We start from the raw sequence: 19350 nt of genomic DNA on the forward strand, positions 1-19350 counted from the left end.
GGGTTGTGGCCGGGGTGTAAGAAGGGAAGGGCCAGACACCTGGAAGCAACCTTTGCCAATCGCACTCTACTTCTGGCCCGTGCTTTGCACCTTACTTCCGGCCTGTGCAAGGCATTTTCATTGGTTGCTGCAGCCCCCCTTCCCCCCCACCCCACCTCACTGATGGAGCAAATGTTTTAAGGTTTCTCTAGGAAACTAGGAATTGATGATGCATGAGGTGCCAACCCTGGTCATACCACACCTATCAGTGCAGGGCTATCCAAACGCATAGAAAAACAGTCAGACTGATGGGTTTTCTATATAAGATTTTGAAAAAAATTTCCATTCAGAGAAAATAACCGCATTACTGGGCACTTCCTGTTGAACAATTACAATTATTCAAACAAGTGAAAATGTGAACGGGATATCCATTTTTTAATGCAGGTTTATGTTGATTCTCTATCTCTAAATAAGAATATATAAGAGAGCACCTGAAGGTCTTACATGATGAGGGGACCGCATTTGTTTGCCAACGTTCGGGAAACAAAAGACACACACACAGCCTAGCGTCCTTATATAAATTTACTAAGAATGAATAACGTTATTTATCTTTGTCCCTAGAGGAAGCGTTAATCGCCACCTCGCATGAGGGGATTTTCCCCTCCAGCCCGGCCAATGGCGCGGCCGATCTCTGCCCACCTCTCCTCCTCCCTTCTCCCGAAAGCAGCGTATGCTGATGATCTCACTACGGATTGGGAAGCGGAGTCGCCGCCATGGCATTCCCGTTGAGTGGGAGAGGGTGAGTGGCAGCTTCCTGTTGGATAGCGGTGGCTGACTGCGAGGGGTAGGAGACGCCGCCACTCCCCGGTACCGTGTATGTGTGTGCGCAGTGTAAGTGGCAGGGTAAGTCATTGCAACTGGACGCCTGGAATCTAACTTTTTTTTTATTATTATTTGTTGTTAACCTCTTTGCTGCCTGAGCGGCCCGCCGCAGGCCGGTGTGTCCATGCTGTATCTACTGTATATGAGTGATGCTGCTTTGTTTTGTATACAGCATACCTCCCAACATGATCCTCTCCAGGAGGGACACATTTATTCCTGGACTTTCCTCCTCATTTATGATTACCTTACCATCACCTGTGCTATAACAACTTTCTCATCAGTTAACCTGTTTAATACAGGTGATGGCAATCATAGATTAAGAGAGAAGTCCAGAAACCGATAATTGTGTCCCTCCTGGAGAGGGTCATGTAGGGAGGTATGTATACAGCAGTGTGAAGTTTAGTGGCCGCAGAAGAGAACTTAAATAACCTACAGTACCCCACAGTTACTTACTGTACGTGGTAGTCTGCAGTGATGAATATATGACATGAGTCAGTTGGGTATGGTTTGTTAGGTCGACCCTGTCTAGGATGGGTGTGTGGTATATGGTCCCGACAGTCGATTTATCACATTAAAACAAAATACCAACGGGGAGCTGCAGGGCAGTGAGGAGCAGTGGGGGCGGGCGGCGGCTCTCAAATGAGTGGCCGGCTGGGGAGGAAGCAGTGGGGCAGCAGCATTAATCAGATCAGTCGGGGCGGGCAGCGGTGACCAGATCAGTGTTCACTGTCCAGCGCCGCAGCGGCGGCTATTACATCTTTAAAATAATGTGTCAAATGACTCTCCGGCTTTTGATTGGCTGAGATAGAGCACTCTCAGCCAATCAGCTGCTGCGGAGGGAGGTCACTGATTGGCTGAGAGTGCTCTATCTCAGCCAATCATTAGCCGGGCAGTCATTTGACATGTTATTTTAAAGTTGTAATTGCCGCTGCTGCCTGCCCGCTCGCTTGCTACGGCGCTGGACAGTGGACACTGATGATCTGGTCACCGCCGCCGGCCCCAGCACTAGACCAGTTACGGCTGCGGCTGCACTTGCTTCCTCCCCAGCCGGCCACTTCTTCCCCAGCTGGCTGGGCTTCTTCCTCACGGCACCCCCGCCCACTGCAGGAGGTCGGACGTGGTCGTACATGCTGACCGTCCGACCTCCTGATCCGGTTCGATGCACATAGGACCGCGCATCGGATCAAATGTCAAACACATGCGATTTTGGGCCAATTTCACGCGATTTATTGGCCCAAGTGCTCAAATCGCGTGAAATCGGTCCAAAATCGCATAAAGTATGGGGGCCTTAAGGGAGGCTTTATTTTATTGACTATCTATAGCCATGTTAAATGGGCACTGAGAAATCTATGGGGGATGCGACTGCTGGTTGGACAGGGGGGATCACAGCAGGATATATCGGAGATTCCTGCTGTGGACCTTCCATGATACTGCAGGGGGTGGTAATATGTGCAGCTAATGACCAGGGCCGGTGCAGACAAGTCGGGGTGGGGGCACTCCGGTGCCGGGGGGGGGGGGGGGGGGTGGTGGTACCTGTGTAAAAAACTTGCGGCGCCGGCGTCTCTGCAGTGCTGGAGCGGGCAGGGGTGTCCGTGCCGCGGGGGAACCTGCAGCACTGTCATTGTGTATAAAGCTGGCGGCGGCCGGCGGGGTCCCTGCAGTGAATAGAAAATAACTAGCGCTTCCTGCGCCGCTTCGCGCATAGCGCTAGTTATTTTCTATTCACTACAGGGACCTCGCTGGCCGCCGCCAGCTTTATACACAATGACAGCGCCGCAGGTTCCCCCGCGGCACGGACACCCCTGCCCGCTCCAGCACTGCAGGGATGCCGGCGCCGCAAGTTTTTTACACAGTTCGCTAACCCTCCATGCTTGGGGTGAGGGGCGAACTGCCCCCCTCCAAATGCCTAGAGCTGCCTAGTGGTGGCGCCGGCCCTGCTAATGACAAGTATATGTAACTAGGATTTTATATATGTGCTCATTTATCCTCTATATAAACTGTATGGGCTACTAACAAGGCAGAAGAGGAAATGTGACTTTTAAGCAGCCCATACACGCTGCGATGCGGGCTGTCCGATGTGTGCTTTGAGGTGCGCGCTCCTGCGGCACCTCATCGCACAGTACAAAAAGTATGTGTTTGCACATACTTTTTGTACTTAGTTTTCATCACATCACATTGCATCGCATTGCATGCACAACGCATGGACAGGCAATGCAATGCGATGTGATGCGTGCTAGTTAAGCACTGAACGCACGCCCGTATCGGGACGTGTATGGGCGGCTTAACTTTCCTAATAAATCACAGTAAAAGATGCATCTCTTTTTATATAATGAACTCTGATGTATCAGCATTAGATCTGTGTATACAGAGCTATTATTTATTGGAGCTCTTTTGTTTTCTCATTGTGTCTGCCACTTCCCATGTTGTTACTGCTAACTTCCTTTCTTCTACTCCTAGTGACAAATAGACATGGACGGCCTCTGCTTGCTCCTTCTCCTCCTTCCCCTCCTTCCATCTATCTGCAGTAAGTCTGGTTCTTGGCTCTCCCACACTGTCTTATATATAAGGAATATAAAGCATTTGACAGGAGAATATAGAATATACCGAGAACAGGGTGGTGAGATCTGGTGTGTGGGTGTACGTTATGTGCACTGTCTCTTCCTCTTCAATAGCGTCTCTTAAATTTAGCCCTTCTAAGGGCTCTAATGTGATATATTATAACTGTGAATGTGTATATATATGCTAACGTCATAGCAGTATCTACTGCAGCAGCGGGCATACTAATCATCAGCGGCTATTACTGACATACCCCAAGCGCTACAGCACTTATGCTGGATAGCGCCTTGTATGTCTGACTCGCACAAGGGTTCTGATATCTATCTATAAATGTTATTCATTGCGACATACACACATAGCCACCGCTGAAAACTTCGATCCTAAGAGCTGATATGCCTGTTACAAATCAGTACCGTTAACATGCTGACGGGTATAAGCGGTTTAGCACTATAGACGACTGTACACTGGGGCAGCCAGGTACAACTGGCAATTATATACCAGTGGCCGAGGGACAATGTCAAATGATCGACTTACAATGATGACAATAAGAAGGATACAATAACTCACTTGGGTCCTTGTATTATCACCAAAGTACACATACCCCACGCAAATGAGGGGAGGTGATTGGCAGCCCTCACATTAGCCAACAGTATATTATAGCTGTATCGACACAGGGTGTGTTGACACAGCCACTCAACTTGTCAGCAGTTACATCTCCTGCTTACATACACGTAATTGCTTCTCCTAAGGGCTCCAAAGTTATATGTTATAATTGAAACTGTGTACATATGTTGTAGTACCATAGAAGTATCTACTGCAGCGGCGGACATACTAATTATCAGTGGCTATTACTGACAAACTTCTTATTTGCAATATAAATACACATAGCTACCGCTGAAATTCTGATTTCGAGAGCAAATATGCCTATGACAAATCAGTACCGCTAATACGCTGACGGATACAGTGGTTCAGCACCACAGATTATTGTACATAGTACATTGGGGCAGCCAGGCTTAACTAGCAAGGATATACTAGTAGCCGAGGGACACTGTTGAGTGACTGACTTATGACAAAATCAAGGACACAATAACCCACTTGGGTTTCATATTACCGCTAAAACACACATACCCCCACAATTGAGGGGAGGTGATTGACAGCCCTCATACTAGTCAAAAATAAACTATAGCTGTATCGACACATGGAGTGTTGACACACCCACTAAACCTGTCAGCAGTTACATTTCCTGTACATCTCATGCACACATATGATTGCTTTAATATAAACAATTCACCATCACAGGCAACTAAATTTGCAACAACTGTAACAAGAGGAAGTGTCTTTCCCACATTTGGCAACAATTTCTCTCATTTGAGACGCTATACTGTATTATTAACATAAGAGACCTATTTTGAACAAATATTCGGTCCCCACACGTACTGTTTTTAAACACGCACTAATTGTCACTTTGGGCCTTATTTTGGTTCATTCTTTCTGACAAAATCCTTCTTAGATGGGCAAAACCATGTGCACTGCAGGTGGGGCAGGTGTTACTTGTGCAGAGAGAATTAGATTTGGGTGGGGTTTTACTTCAAAGTGAGATCTATATTGCAGTGTAAAAATAAAGCAGTCAGTATTTTCCCTGCACAGAAACAAAATTACTCACCCAAATCTAATTCTCTCTGCACATCTGCCCCCCCTGCAGTGCACATGGTTTTGTCCATCTAAGAAGGATTTTGTCAGAAAGAATGAGCCAAAATAAGGCCCTTTGTTTGTTATGTGTTGTTTCTTTTATATTTCGCAGTTTTAGTAATCCTTCATTAAAGGTTAAATTTTATTGGCATCCATTATTTCCTTAAGGTGCACCACACCCAGACACACTTTTTCTTTCTGTGCTAAATGGAATATAGAATATCTGTATATGAAATGTAAAGTTACAATCGCTCTTATACCCCTTTCACACCGATTGTCTGACCCATGTAGTTGCCAGGACAAGCCAGGGCGCCACAGGTCCTGGCTCAGCATGAAAGAGTTTACCCAGACGTGCAACCAGATTAGCTGCTGTATGAAAGGCAGACCCGGGTCATACATGACCAGGGTCATACCTAAAAGGGTTCTTATTGGCAGACTAAGGATGCTTGGAGATAATGGGGCGAGATTCACCAAACTAAAAATGCCGTAAAAACCTGTTTTCGGGGTTTTTACCGCATTTTCATATGCAGCAAAGCCCCACCGCCGGGGCTTTGCTGTGGGGGGTTACGCCAGTTCTATATGGCATAACTCCATGGAAGAATATGGGCTTCCCTTCACGTCCCCCGCCGCCCCACGCGCCCCCGTTGATCCGTGCTGCCCTCTCCTCACATGTGTCCGGGCAGCCTCCTGCTGTGCTGCCCGACCCAGTGACCTCCTCCTCCCTGCACAGCTTCCGGGTGCAGGGAGGAGGAAACAGAGCACTTACAGCCGGGTAAGGGTGGAGGGAGGGGGGAACCCGCTGCACATCGCCGGTCATCGCCTTTGAGTTAATAATCACATATGTTACTGCATATGCGATTATTAACAATGCGAATGCCGGCGATGTGCGGCGGGGGCTATTGGAGAATCCCGCCCAATGTAATTTTCAAGCATACTGTAATAATGGTGACAATGTGGGAATAAACCAGGGTCACCAAGGTGGTGTGAAAGGGGTAAGTAATATAAAACACTGCTTTGACCTGTGTTCTGTATTCCAGGTCGGACATGGGTCTGAGCCGGAACTTTGGTGTGAAAGGATTATTTAATTTAGCATTGCTGAGCGGGGTCTGTAACTATTTAAAGCAAATTATTCATCTGAGTTGCTCCCGGTTTAAGACTTTTTAGTCTCTTTATCAGTGGTAATTATGATTACACTGTGGCTTATCGGATATTTATTTTATTCTTCTACGTTCTGTATATTCTCCCTGTCTCTTACCCCCATTCTGTAATTCCTTTTGTCTTCTCTCAAGCAGCCATTGAAGTGCGAGTACCTGATGGTCCTGTCACAGGCATCCTGGATGAAGATGTCATCCTTCCCTGCTGGTTTTCTCCTCCAGTTGGATTTCTGCTGAAGGACCTCAGTGTGTTTTGGACATTAGCAAACCAGCAGCAGGTTCATGCCTTCACTTTAGGTCAAGAGCAATTGGAGAATCAGGACCCTGAGTTCATTAACCGTACGCAGCTTTTTCTGGACCAGCTACCACAAGGCAATATGTCACTTTTACTTCGGAGAGTTCGCTTGGCTGATGAAGGAACTTACACATGCTTTGTTAATGCTGGGAACTCCAGTTCAGCTGCTGTGAGTCTGCAAGTGGAAGGTGAGCAACAACTATATGTTAGTATGGGCTGACATCTGATGTGGCTCTGCTTGTGATGCTGTATAAACCCATACTCTACCCTTACTCTTCCTATACTTTCCCTCACAACAGCCTCATTTCCCAAGCCCACTTTGCACCTGGAACCTAGCGAGGGCCTTAAACCTGGTGATCAGGTAACTGTGACATGCCATATTTATTGTCGATACCCCGAAGTGGAAATACTGTGGCAAAATGGAAAAGGCCGGAACCTGACAGAAAATATCACCACATCACAAGAGGCCACTGAAGATGGCCTATTCCATGTGCAGAGCTCCGTACGTGTAATCTTGGAGACCAGTGACTCGTACACTTGCATGGTATATAACCCCGTCCTGCAGATGATGACTCATGCATCTCTGACGGTCACAGGTCAGTGGAAGGGGGGCGCATCCCTTTGTCAGAGGTCAGTGTAGCAGATACTTTGCTTTGTGCAGTGCAGATGCTCATTATGGGTCGTCCCCCCCCCCCCCCCCCCTCATTCATGTAATTCTAGAATCTTTCATAGTATACTGAACACCATCTAATTAGTGCCTAGTTATACAATTATGTAATTAAGAGTCCATGGGGAGAATTCAATTCCAGGCAATGGGTACTAATTGCCGCAGAGTTTATACAGCGGCATCAGCCCTTCAACTCTTAGCCTGGCTGAATGCCAAATTCACTCAAGTGTTAGCTACTCTATGGGGCAGCAAAACTTTTTTGGGTGTGATTTCGGTTGTTCGCTGCTTAGCGAGCACCGTAATTACTAACTCCGCCCCGCTGAACGACACCTCCCCCCCTTCCCCTCAACTCCAGCGCCTGAATCCCTACCAGTGCCAGGGAATGTGTTTGCTATTTCCTCTGTTGAACTCTGTAGACAAGAGAGAAGCTGACATGTGACGTCAGCCGCCAATCCCGAGCAGCCATCACCCAGCATTTTCATGGGGACTCCTATAAAAGGCTGTGTTCCCCCTGCTCCAGGCTGATGCCCGCACCTGCCTGCTCCCCTACCTGTGCGAATGCCTTAGTGAGTGTGATACTTGTTGAAGGCATTCGCACAGGGGGTCTGCAGATAAGCAAATACATGCATGCACAGACTCCCCCCTACCTGCGTCCCCCTCCAGTCACTGTTAAATACATCCCTTTGTGGGATATTGGTTGTCATAGAGCATATATTGGACTATGTGGAAGTATATACAGATGTAGCCAAGCTCCTCGTTGCCACGATTCGGTCACGTGCTTGTTTGACGCACTAAAATGACACCTGCAGCACAGAATCGATAAGCTGCCACAGCTGCTCAATGCGTTTTTTTTATAAGCCAACAGTGCGATTTTAGACACATGTGCGTCATCACGGGTCACACGTGGTGATTGGAGCAGCAACGATGATCTTGGTTACTGTATTTGCCGTCATAGCAGTTTATGTTTGTCCAGTCCCTGCTGCATCCTACCAACAAATATTGTAGCGGCTAGGGAACGTGACAATAAGTCCACCAATAAGTGTCTTGGCTAGAGGTTCCCAAACGCGTTCCTCAAGGCAGCCCAATGGTCTAGGTTTAAGGATGTCCGTGGCTGAGCGCAGACAGTTGAATCAAATTGATTAAGGTACTAATTGAGTTCCTGGACCATAAGAGTGCCTTCACATTTGATCGTTCCCGGTATGCTAGTTGATTGACAGAAAGCTGGCGTTTGTGGGCAGTAACTGTCTGTTTTGTGGGAGTGGCAGGGAAAATGCAGGCATGCCCAGGCGTTTGAGGGGAAGTCATGTGACGTCAGGAAATATGTGCATGTGCAAAAACCCCCTGAGAGGGAAGTGAAGGTGGCAGAAGGGGACTGGTGCAAGGGAACGTCCAGCGTTTTGAGGAAGCCCATAAAAACTCTGGGTGTTCCCCTGCGAATGCAGGTGTCGATGCCTGCTCGGGGTGGGCAGCATTTACTTGTTTGCTAGGCTGCGAACACACGCAGCCCGGCGAACAGGTCTGAATCAGCCCCACAGTGCTAAAATAATTTGATGGCGAGCGGCTTGTGAATGGATTTGCAGCTAATGTTCGCCAGTCATGTTAAGCAATTTGCAGGCTTTCACTCCGACTGGGCAGTGGCTATCTAACCGCAGGGCTCTGCTAAATCACGCCACAGCTATCCGGTCTGAATAACCTCCATAGTGACGAATGTTCTGCAGAGGGAACATGGTGTAGGGCAGATTATAGCCTCTGCCGTTTGTCCCAGTAATGAGTTGGAATTTACTTTATTATCTTTTCGTCTTCTGCAGGTCAGCACCTTTCATTTCCTCCTGTGGCTGTGTGGGTGACAGTGGGTCTATGTGCGTGTCTCATTGGTCTTCTTGTGGCTCTTGGCTTTTTGTGCAGAAAACATCTTAAACAGTCCTGTGAGGAAGAGCAGGAGGAAGCAGGTAACGATGCATGTGAGTGGTGAATGCAGCGGTTCTGTCTGTTGGGATAGACATTTATACTGGCAAACAGGGGCAGATATATGAAACATTGTTAAGGTAGAATTGAGCCAGGGGAGATGTTGCCCATGTCTGCACTGAAGTAACCTCCATCATTTATTCTTCGCCCCCCCCCCACCCCAATTTCGGGCTCCCTTATAGCGGCCTGTACACCGTGGACCACAGCCGGACGTTGCAGATCAGCTCTTCCACTGTGCTGGGTAGCGTGTGGCTGGGTCAATTGAACCCCCGCTGGAACACCACGGTGCAGGCATCTGGGACACCCAGCAGGGGTTCCCAGTGCGATGCTGGTACATTTCAATGGGAGTCGGTAGCAGGAGGTAGGCTCCTCCTGTGGCATGATCCTTCTATGCAGGCTTCCCACCACTGGGTTCTCTACTCTTGCTCTCCCTCCCCGCAGAGACACTAAGCAGCCATTGCCAGCAGCAACTGCCCACAGAGTCTCCAAATGAGTGTGGGCTCCACATTGTATACACTTGTATACCGCCTCTCCATAATCAGTTCAGGCTATACATTACTGCTCCTACCAACCAACTGGAGTTTGGTTAGTTTAGCTTCTCTAGCCCACTTTTTGCTCTAGCCCACTTTTTGCTAAATTGTATGTGCTTGTGTGGGGGGTGAGTTCCTTTTTCAGTTTCACTGTCTGACTTAATCCTTTGTCTGTTACTGAAGTGGTCTCCCCCTGGCCCCACTAGTGGCTACTACAGTGCGGCTGTTACATAATTGCTCTATCCCAATAATCACACCCCTTGTTTTTATATAACATTGTGCGCGTGGGGGATTTGCCTGGTACTTTTCTTCCCAAGGGCAAAGCACGTAAGGAGGTGGGAGCTCTGTGCTGTGCGCATGCACATCCTGCATGGCTGGGCTTTCTCCACAGACTCAAATGCAGGACAGTCCCTGTGTCTGGTTCTACAGGGACACGCACTCGAGGTCCAACTAGGAACCAGCTTGGGTGACTTCTTTAATGCAGTTCAGGGCACAGCTAGTAGATCTCCTAGCTGCCACTGCTTATGCGCCGTCTGCCTTTGGAACCCAACCTGCTACACCTGTGCACACTGATCTGCTACCACCTACATTCGAACTTGGGTGAATGCTCTCTCTACTGCTGTGCAGATTTCACAGCAGATATTACACAGGAAGGGTTTCAAACGGAGTTCGTTGAGAAGAAGTAGTTCCACCTCTAATTCCGTTTACGCTTCCGAGTCCATTTCATACACGGCAGTCAGGGGCAGTAGGGATCCATTTCATCTAGCTTGGAGGATTCTTAAACCCAGGGCGACATTCCATCTTGTCTAAATGTAGAGGCACTCATCAGGGCTGTGAGAGATGTCCTAGCTATTGAGGAGGACAAATTGATGCCGAAATCTATGGCACCTGTTTTCAAGGATCAGAAGTTCCTGGTTCAGTTTTCCCAAGTCGGTTCAACTAGAGGAACTTGTATCTGAAGCTACCCTGGACGCTGGCATTTTAGTGTCTTGGGCTTCTATTTCTGCTGGAGAGCCCACTGACTTCATTCCTGGCAGGCGGACTGGGATTCCATGAGGGCGCTGAAGACTAAACTTTATACAGGAGCTGTTCTTTTCGGAGTTTGACAAGATTGTCTAAACTTTGACAGCATCCAAGACTGCTTTTTTTCTCTTATGCTGGGACTCCCAGGTCATGAGCTTCTACACATCGGTTCTTTAGTTCTGAGGGAATAGCCAGGAGCCAGGTCTTCTCCAGACCTCAGACTCCATCTTTAAAAGACCGCTATGCAGTTTGGTAAGCAGTCCTATTTTACAAGATGCCCCTTGAGCCACATCCTCTGCTTGATGGGACGGGCCTCAACCTGGGACACCCCAGAGTCTGCGGTCTGCTTTTGTTTTTTAGCCATCTGGCAGGGGACCACAATGGATGCCTGGGTGAGCAACGTGATTTCCAGAGACTATGCCAGTGTCAACCACCGGATTGCCTATGGATCTGAAAAAAAAGAGTGAGCTCTACAATATGCCATTCAGTTTCTCCTGGGTTCCAGAGTCATCCTTCCCCTCCCCAGGAGGCAGAGGTTTCTATACCAACCTATTCTTGGAAGTGGGACTAGACTAGATCACAGATTGCATTAGGTTTTGCAAGTCATCGAGATGGACCATAGACTTCAGGTTTGAAGTCTTATCGAGTTTTAAAGGTTTCCTAAAGAACCCTAACCAGCAATCCCCCTAACATGATACGGTATTTACAACATCAAAACCGTATGATTATATTCAGACTTTTACCAACTTCTACCATCCCCACTCACCTACCCAACCCTGCTGATTAGAAATAAATATCTTCGCTTTTGACACATTATCATCTCCATGACACATTAACATCTTGATACTGAACCAGTATTGGTTTGCAGTCACTGAACCTTTCTGATTGCTGATCTCCGATTACCATTACTGAGTACCCTGACAGACCTTCAGCTTTATTTAAGTCATTCGAAGATCCGTTGGCGATTCTCTACTATTAAATTCTGGACTCACCCTATCTGGTCGCTGTTTACTAAGGGAGATCCTTTTCTGTGACAACCTACACACAAATCATTCCTGTAATATGCTGCTTTCACTGCCCCTGATGAAGTCATGGTGATGACGAAACGTGTTGGGATCGTTATACTCAATTGAAGTTTACAAACATTAAGCATCTGAAAGATTTTCATCCAATGCTTTTGTGATATCACCAAACTCAGGTGAGGTGTAGTTGGTACCTTGCCTTCTTTACTCCCGTTGGTCACGGTCCTTTTGTGGTCGTCGAGCTTCACTCGCCTGAACTCTGAGGGCAAAGGGACAAGGAACCCCAAGGAACAAACCCCCCCCCCCCCACACACGCACACAAACACACACAAAGTAACAGGTTCACCACACGTGAGGACGGTGAACAGATGTTTTATTCTGCAGCTCTGGATCACAGATCACCATCAGGGAAAGCACAGAATAACAAGTAAAAGGTCTGACAACAATATAGGGGATGAAAGGATAAATGTATATCGTGCACTATGAGACCCTATTACCCAGGTCGCAACTCGCACGGTACACGGCACTTTTAATTACAGGTAGATAATCAATGAATTATGAAATCAGTTTCACTGGATTAAAATTACAGATCACACATGCACTGGATAATTTTACTGTGGCACAATCACTTCAAAGATACTGTGCGCAATGAGGCCCACAATATGCGCTGGGCCGCAATCCTCACAGTATGCTGCAGAGCAATATGAAAATGACAGTATGAGCACATAGAAATATGACAACTTGCAATTTAAAATACAAAAAAAAATTATTAATTTCCCTTAAACTGCGCAGTTTACCCCTTAAGTTAGGTACCTTTGGCCTAGGTGCACCAAATTCACTACCAAGTGAAGTATAGCAATATAGCACCGGAATTAACAGGCTTGGGCCCATACAGTCTCCAATTGGTCCTGGTGAATTACTGGAGAGCAAGTGGGAGGGTAGTTCCTGCGGGCCTGTCACTAAGGGCTGTGCAGTAAGGCCTCTATTACAACAGCGGCTAAATATCCACGGCGGGGTTTGTAGCTACGGGCCTAAGGAGGAAATGAGGGCAAGGGCCACTTGTGCTCTGGACTTGGAGGTAAATGAGGGCAAGGGCCACTTGTGTTCAGGACTTGGAAGTAGTGAGGGCTCAGGGGGATAATGAGGCGCCCAGGAGGGATAATTCGTAGATACCTGTGGTACTGGTGCAGTTGCCAGCTCCTGCCGGTCACTGATGAATCGGGAGCACACTGCTGGAACAACTGCTGGGCACTTTTACAGCCACACGATGATTCTTTATGGCTGCCGGGTTGAGGCTGTCAATCACCGCTGCTGCGGTCTCTCTCCCTTATGCTCCCTCTGCCGCCCGGGTCTCTCTTCTCAGTAGCCTCTCGGTAATCAGCCTTCCTAGGCTGTCGATCACCACTGGGCTGGCTCTCCTTGCGGCTCCCTGGTTCGCTGCTCTGGTCCCCGCTGGCAGCGGCTGCGTGTGTTCGAGTCTGCCTGTCAGCCCCAGCTCTCCGGTGCGCTCCTCCGGTCTGTCTGTATGGGAGGATCGAGCTGCAGTGTGTCACTCTTTAAGGCCGCCCCCACTTCCCTGGTCAGTCCCGTCGTCCTCACTTCGCACTCTCCGCTGGTTACCGCCCACTTCTCCTCACGCCCTGCGCTTTCTTACCCCTGCTTATTCCTTACAGGCGCTGGCAACATATCAATCTGCCTAGCAACCGCCCCGAGCCCACCATATTGTTAATGGGCAAACAAAAGGGCAACAAGAAAAAGGTGGGGTACCCCTGGTTTTGGGGTACCACACTTTATTGAGATTTTATGGTCTGTATATATATTGTTATGCCCGTAGGGCAATTTTTATTAAAAAGTATCCTTTTATACTACTGTGTATTGATATATAGCGCACTCTGAATCAATCCTTTTTTTTATCTCTAAAAACCTTGGTTCCCATCTAACGGGATCCCTCAGAGGTGCTGCTCCATGTAGATTGAGCACATTTTGGGGTTATTCTGTATTTGTTCATAACCTACTATTACCCTGTACAGGTACGTTTTGGATCCCAAGGTTCTGCATGGCATCTCTTCGGTCTATAACTTTTATTGCTGGAACCAGGGGATTTCGGGGTCTCTCTGGACATCCAGGAGACATACAGTATGTGCATGTACCCATTTGGCTAGAGCATCAGCATTTCTTCACTTTGCTGGCAAAGCGGAATCAAGATCAGTTTTAGGCACTTCATTTTGTTTTGTTCACAGCCTCTCGTGGCTTCCTGTAAGTTAGGGCCATGATGGCGGCTCATCACAGATGCGGTGGAGTCAGTATTGTACCAAACTGGGATGGTCTGCTCCTCATGACCCAGTCCCGGAGGTCCGCACAACCCATCTTTGTCTGGTAGTGGCCCATATACGAGCTTATAGAACTCCAAGTGGGGTTGGCCAGCTTCCAAACAGACTCTGGCCCAGTGACTCCGTTTGACCATTCAACATAGTTTTGTGGCTGCGGTGAGCACATTCCACCAGATTGGTTAGTGCTTGACCGATTTAGTGCTTCTTGGTCGGCCTGTGGTAGTGCCATTGTGGAACAGCTCTGCAAGGCTGCAACGTGACGTGTTCATCTGCCCACAAATTTCTTTGCATTTGATACTTTTGCTTCCGAGGCCTTGGCCTTCAGAAAGAGTTCTTTATGTAGCTCAGGCTTGTGTCCACCCTTAGGGCTAGACGCTGGGACGTCCTAAAGCAATACTGTGCTGGGGGCAGGGTATAGGGAGAGGTGGAGCCTAGTCTGCCCAGAGGCAAAAGTTTTAACTGTTTTGTGCGTGGTCCTACATCCATCCATGAGCAACTTCTCCTCTGGCTCAATTCTCTGCCCTTATCACTGCTTCTTACAGTTACCCCACAGTACTGCAAATAATGCACTGTGAGAGCATGGGTTTTAAATATACCACTTACTTTTGTGTCACTTTTTCCAAACAGGCAATGGTGAACATGAAGAAAATGGTGAACTAAAGACAGGTAAAATAGATAAGTTACACCAATCCCTTTACATAAGATGCAAGGAGCCTCAGTACAGTTAGGAGTACAGTAGCAGATTTGCACTATGACCGTACTGGTTGTGCTGCAGGGGTGCACATGGAAAATGAGCAGAATTAAAGTTGGAAGGTGATATGTCCTAAATCAATTCTAAATTTCCCCAGTAAAAATTCAAGTGCCTTCTCATATTTCCCGGTAAATACATACATTTGCTCGCCTTGCATTGCAACATTTCTGTAGAGGAGAATTCTCTTTTTTTTTTTTTCTTGATTTCTTTGAAAAAAACAAATCTACTCCTACTCTACATGAGGTCCTAGTGTCTGCAACATCGTGATGTTTCCTGTGCGCTCTGTTATCTCTCTCCTGCTTTTCTCCAACTTCATTATTTCTCTTTACAAATTGCTTCTCCGTGTTTGTCATATCACTCAGTTTATGCTGTTTCTAAGCTTTTGTACATTAGTCACCTGAGCAATAACCAGCATGCATTTCTCTGTTGTACAGCCATGCAGCCCCTACAGGCCAGCTCCGCAGAAGGTAAGGCAAAGCTCTGATAAAAAAATGATTTGTTTGGACCTTTTTATGGATTGATACTGTAGGTGGAATTGAGTTGTCATGTGAAGGTAGTACACAATGATTCTTTAAAGACAATGTTCAGCTTTTACAATATGTGTAATATATAATCACAGCAGGTAAAATAGTGCCTATCTGTCCATTAATAATAATACGATCTGTACAAGTTACTGATAATACAGGTGCCTGATTATGTACCTATGAGGTATACATGCAGTACTGCATTACATTTCTAAAGTATCTACCAACATCCTGTGGAATCATCCCCATTCTTTAATTGGCTTGTTTAATGTGGTGTCTAATTCCTCCATGAGGCAGTATTACCTAATTTAATTTAACTTATTCAGATTACAGGAGGTTTTATTTATTTATTGTTTGGTGTTCATATACTGTGCTTCATACAAAGTGAGATCCATCATCCAGGGATGTTTTTACCGGTGTTTCTACATTTACTATATGTGCTGATGTTTGGAACTGTACATGGCCAGTATACATGAAAAGGCTTCTCCCTATTGCTGGAGGTGCTAATAAGTTTTAAATTGTGACTCAAACTGAAACCGTCATTACTACTAGTCAATAGCAATAAATCCACAAACTATTTCTAACTTTCTTTGAAAGTCCATTCAAAATGTCATCCTATGCACTATGTATATGTAAAATTATTTATTGTGCTGCAAAGACAAGTTGGTGGCAGTTTGCAGCTAGTGGCTATCCTCAGGCTGAAATCATCTGTTCACAGCTGGGAGCTACAACAGATGAGAAAACATTAAAGGGCTTATGCTACAGATGTGTCCTCATTCAGCTTTGGTGCAGTCATGATCAACAGCCCCTCTTGGCATGCCAAGTCGCACGTGTATTGGCCATAATGCAACCAGGGCGCACCAGGACACTAGGCTAATTTATTTGATTTTACACTTGTACATCTGTGTGCAGCTTAGTCTCTGAATCTGTACACAAAGTGCTACAATGTAGCCGCAGCAGCTGTTTTCCAATAAAAGTCCTATTCTGATTCATATACAGACTCGGCTATACACCATATGCAAGTGTTATGTAAATTAAGCAGAACAATCTCCTTTTACATCCTAGTGGCATTGTGTTGGACGCCCAATGTTAGCAGAGTTGCAGAGGACCTGGTGACCTACTCACACCAGAAATTTTGCAGTGTGTGGGGTATTGAGGCTAGCTATATGAGAACACATGTCTAGGTGCAGAATCGCCATTGGGTATGGCGTCCAGTGTAAGCGATTTTTCAGTATATCGATTTGCAACCACTTCGGCATCACTCCTACGACACATCCATAAGACAACCAAGAAAGGCCAATACATCTCACACGCAATTGCTATTGCAAAGAACTTATGTAATGCATGTGCCTTATGAGTTTTTATGCGCATTTTTACATTATAAAACAGTGTGACTCAGAAACGGGCAAGAAACTACCATACCAAACAGAACCTGAAATTGTTAAAAATGTTTTATGTTTACTCTCTGCTATTTACAGGTGATGAGACTGCATCTTTAGAATGATTTTATTTGTCTAATTAAAACGTTGAGCTTCAGCAAACACACACTGGACCCCTTGCTGGGAAAACCATTATGGACTTTCAGGATGAGCAGGACCTGCCAGCTTCTGCAGAGTTTTATGTGGTCCATTATCCGCAGGCATTTTATTTCCATGGTATCGCTGGAAAGAAGCAGGAGATACCTATTCTATTGCTACACTTGCTTGCACTGACTGGACGTTATGTTGATCCTCATCTGGCTGCAGAAGTTTTTTTGTAATCTCCTCCTCCCCATTATGAGGGCAAATCAAAATCCAGAATTGACCCAAAGTGCTGACGTTCTGAGAATGTGACAAACTGCTCCTTAATTCTGCTGGTCCAGAAATCTGGGAGAGCACTAAAGGACATTACATTGCAGGACAATTGTTCAATCTGTGATCCTTTAAGAAGCCTTGAAAAAAAAATAACACTGTGCCTTTAATATATTGCAAATTCCTATGGAAGTGAAGTTTGATATATTAATCTGCCAGGGAACGTAAGCTGGGTACACGCTATGTAAACTATACAATAACGCTCACAATTTCCCCAGAACTCCCTGATAAATGATATGGGGCCTAATTCAGAACCACTCGATAGAGGCTGAATTCTGCCCCTTTCCGATGGTGGGGCATCTGCACATGCTCACACCCCCTCTGCGAATGCCTGCGGTGAGTATCACACTCGCCGAGGCATTCACGGGGGGTGGCTTCAGGGGAACGCCCAGTGTTTTATTCGCATCCCCATGAAAATGCCGGGCATTCCATTGGGAACGTAGGCGTGGCGATGCCTGCTTGGGGTCACATGATGTCTGTGCCCGCCCCCTTTTCAGCAGATAGCTGTTACAGTTTAGACTTTTTTTTTTTTTTTACTGAAGGCAGGAGAAGTCATTGGCTGGTCAGGAACCATCAAATGATTTCTTCTGCTAGCGTCCACATGCGAGGGGGGATGTGTTAGTGAACACATCCCCTCACTAAGCAGCCGGTCTGAATCAGGCCCATAATGCTTACACACAGAGGGATTTTTTAAAAGATCTCATCAGTGGCCACATCCAGTAGTATAGCTGTCCTTGATGATATCCTCAGATTCAGTTGCATGTACAGACGATGTTGCTAACGACCCTCCGTATCGTGCATCGCTAGCGATACAGTGCGTACACACTGAAAGGTTTTAAGACTTTGACGCTATGGCTGGTTGTTGTTGGCAATATCGTTTAGGATGTCATCTAGTGTGTACCCAGCTTATAACTATCAGGGGTTCAGTAATATTTTATTTTGTAGGGTGAGTTTTATTTTTTATTTTTTTTTATCTTTTTTTTTAAATATATATAAATAAACCTCTTTAATTATCATGTTCCATTAGTCTGTTCTCTAAACTTTTTCACAATCTGAGAAACTCTACATATGTTGTAGCGCAATCCATAAAGTGTGTAAGTTGAAGTGTCGATCTGCACGGGAAGTGGTCGATAGGTTGACAAGCAAAAGGTTGACCACTAACGGTCGACATGCAAAAGGTGGACACATGAAAAGGTGATTAAAAAAAAACAAAAAAACCTCGTTTACCATCCCCTTTTCTATGTTGACCGTTTTCATGTTTTGACCCTCTGCATGTCGATCATTCGACCCATACCTGTCTGCAAAGTAGACGAATCAGTTGCTCATAGTAGCATCTAATTATTAATCACAAAAAAACATACCCCATAATTAATGTGTTAATTACTCTCCTTTTGAAAAATCCCAAGCCATTAATACTTTGATACAAAACATCTGTGCCTTTTAGCACAGTTGCCAGAGTTGAGGCCCATATTCTGTTCCCAGGGATTAGCAGACGTGATGTTCAGTGATGCTCATGGCTCAAGAATTACAGTATTGTGAGAGGAAGATCTGTAAGAAGTCTAGAAAGTATTGATTCACGGCCAAGCTGCTAATCGGATTGTCCATCTAAGGATGGAACCGATCTCTCAAACACAAGTTCAGTATGTACAAAGTTTTTATTTGGGCCTCCAGGAAGGTGATGGAGAGTGCTCCTTGGTGGTAGGTTTGGGGTGTAGTGTTAGTAGTCCTCTCTTCTGTTCATTCACAATTCTTTACCTCTCAAACTATTACTGCCAAAACACAATTCACTAAGAACGCTCACTAGATTATTGAAGGTGGGAAGGTGGAGCATTCAGACTAAAAAGTATGGTCTGCGTAAAATGTTGCACAGAGCACTGGCCAGATCTCATGTTATCTGGCCCAAATAAATGATTTGGGACCGGACCACCAACCCATGCACCCCATTTGGTATGCCACTGCACCCAGAGTGTCCCAGGATGCACTTTGGGAAGCAATAGTATAATCGGTACTTATGTATTATCTGGGCTCCCATGTTAAATGCACCCCATTTTTTCATACCCCTACTATCCAACTACGCATGGAGTTGATTTTATATAGTGTGGTGAGCGCAGCGAGCCACCGTGCCCGAAGCGT

General features: G+C 46.3%; 1 protein-coding gene across 3 annotated transcripts; it reads left to right on the forward strand.

Moving 5' to 3' along the window:
* Positions 1 to 564: 564 nt before the first annotated feature.
* CD276 (CD276 molecule) lies at positions 565 to 18238 on the forward strand. Of its 3 annotated transcripts, none has more exons than XM_083183576.1 (8): positions 565 to 882; positions 3319 to 3385; positions 6396 to 6743; positions 6855 to 7151; positions 9031 to 9183; positions 14720 to 14758; positions 15278 to 15310; positions 16846 to 18238. In XM_083183576.1, exons 2-8 carry the CDS (start codon positions 3331 to 3333, stop codon positions 16869 to 16871), a joined length of 951 nt encoding a protein of 316 aa, XP_083039702.1. In that variant the 5' UTR covers positions 565 to 882; positions 3319 to 3330; the 3' UTR covers positions 16872 to 18238. The 3 variants fall into 3 exon arrangements, with proteins under 3 accessions (XP_083039702.1, XP_083039703.1, XP_083039704.1); XM_083183577.1 differs by having other exon boundaries at positions 569 to 882; positions 6399 to 6743; XM_083183578.1 differs by having other exon boundaries at positions 571 to 882; positions 9031 to 9171.
* The last annotated feature ends 1112 nt before the right edge of the window (positions 18239 to 19350 follow it).

Source organism: Crinia signifera, chromosome 4 (assembly GCF_055691185.1).
Source record: "Crinia signifera chromosome 4, ASM5569118v1, whole genome shotgun sequence".
NCBI lineage: Eukaryota > Metazoa > Chordata > Amphibia > Anura > Myobatrachidae > Crinia > Crinia signifera.

What these genes read in the sequence shown, in the direction of transcription:
- CD276 (XM_083183576.1), top strand. Translation starts at nt 3,331, where the DNA reads ATGGACGGCCTCTGCTTGCTCCTTCTCCTCCTTCCCCTCCTTCCATCT. An exon ending in TGCATCTCTGACGGTCACAG is followed by an intron (nt 7,152 to 9,030) that starts GTCAGTGGAAGG and finishes CGTCTTCTGCAG; the next exon opens with GTCAGCACCTTTCATTTCCT. An exon ending in GGAAGCAGGTAACGATGCAT is followed by an intron (nt 9,184 to 14,719) that starts GTGAGTGGTGAA and finishes TTTTCCAAACAG; the next exon opens with GCAATGGTGAACATGAAGAA.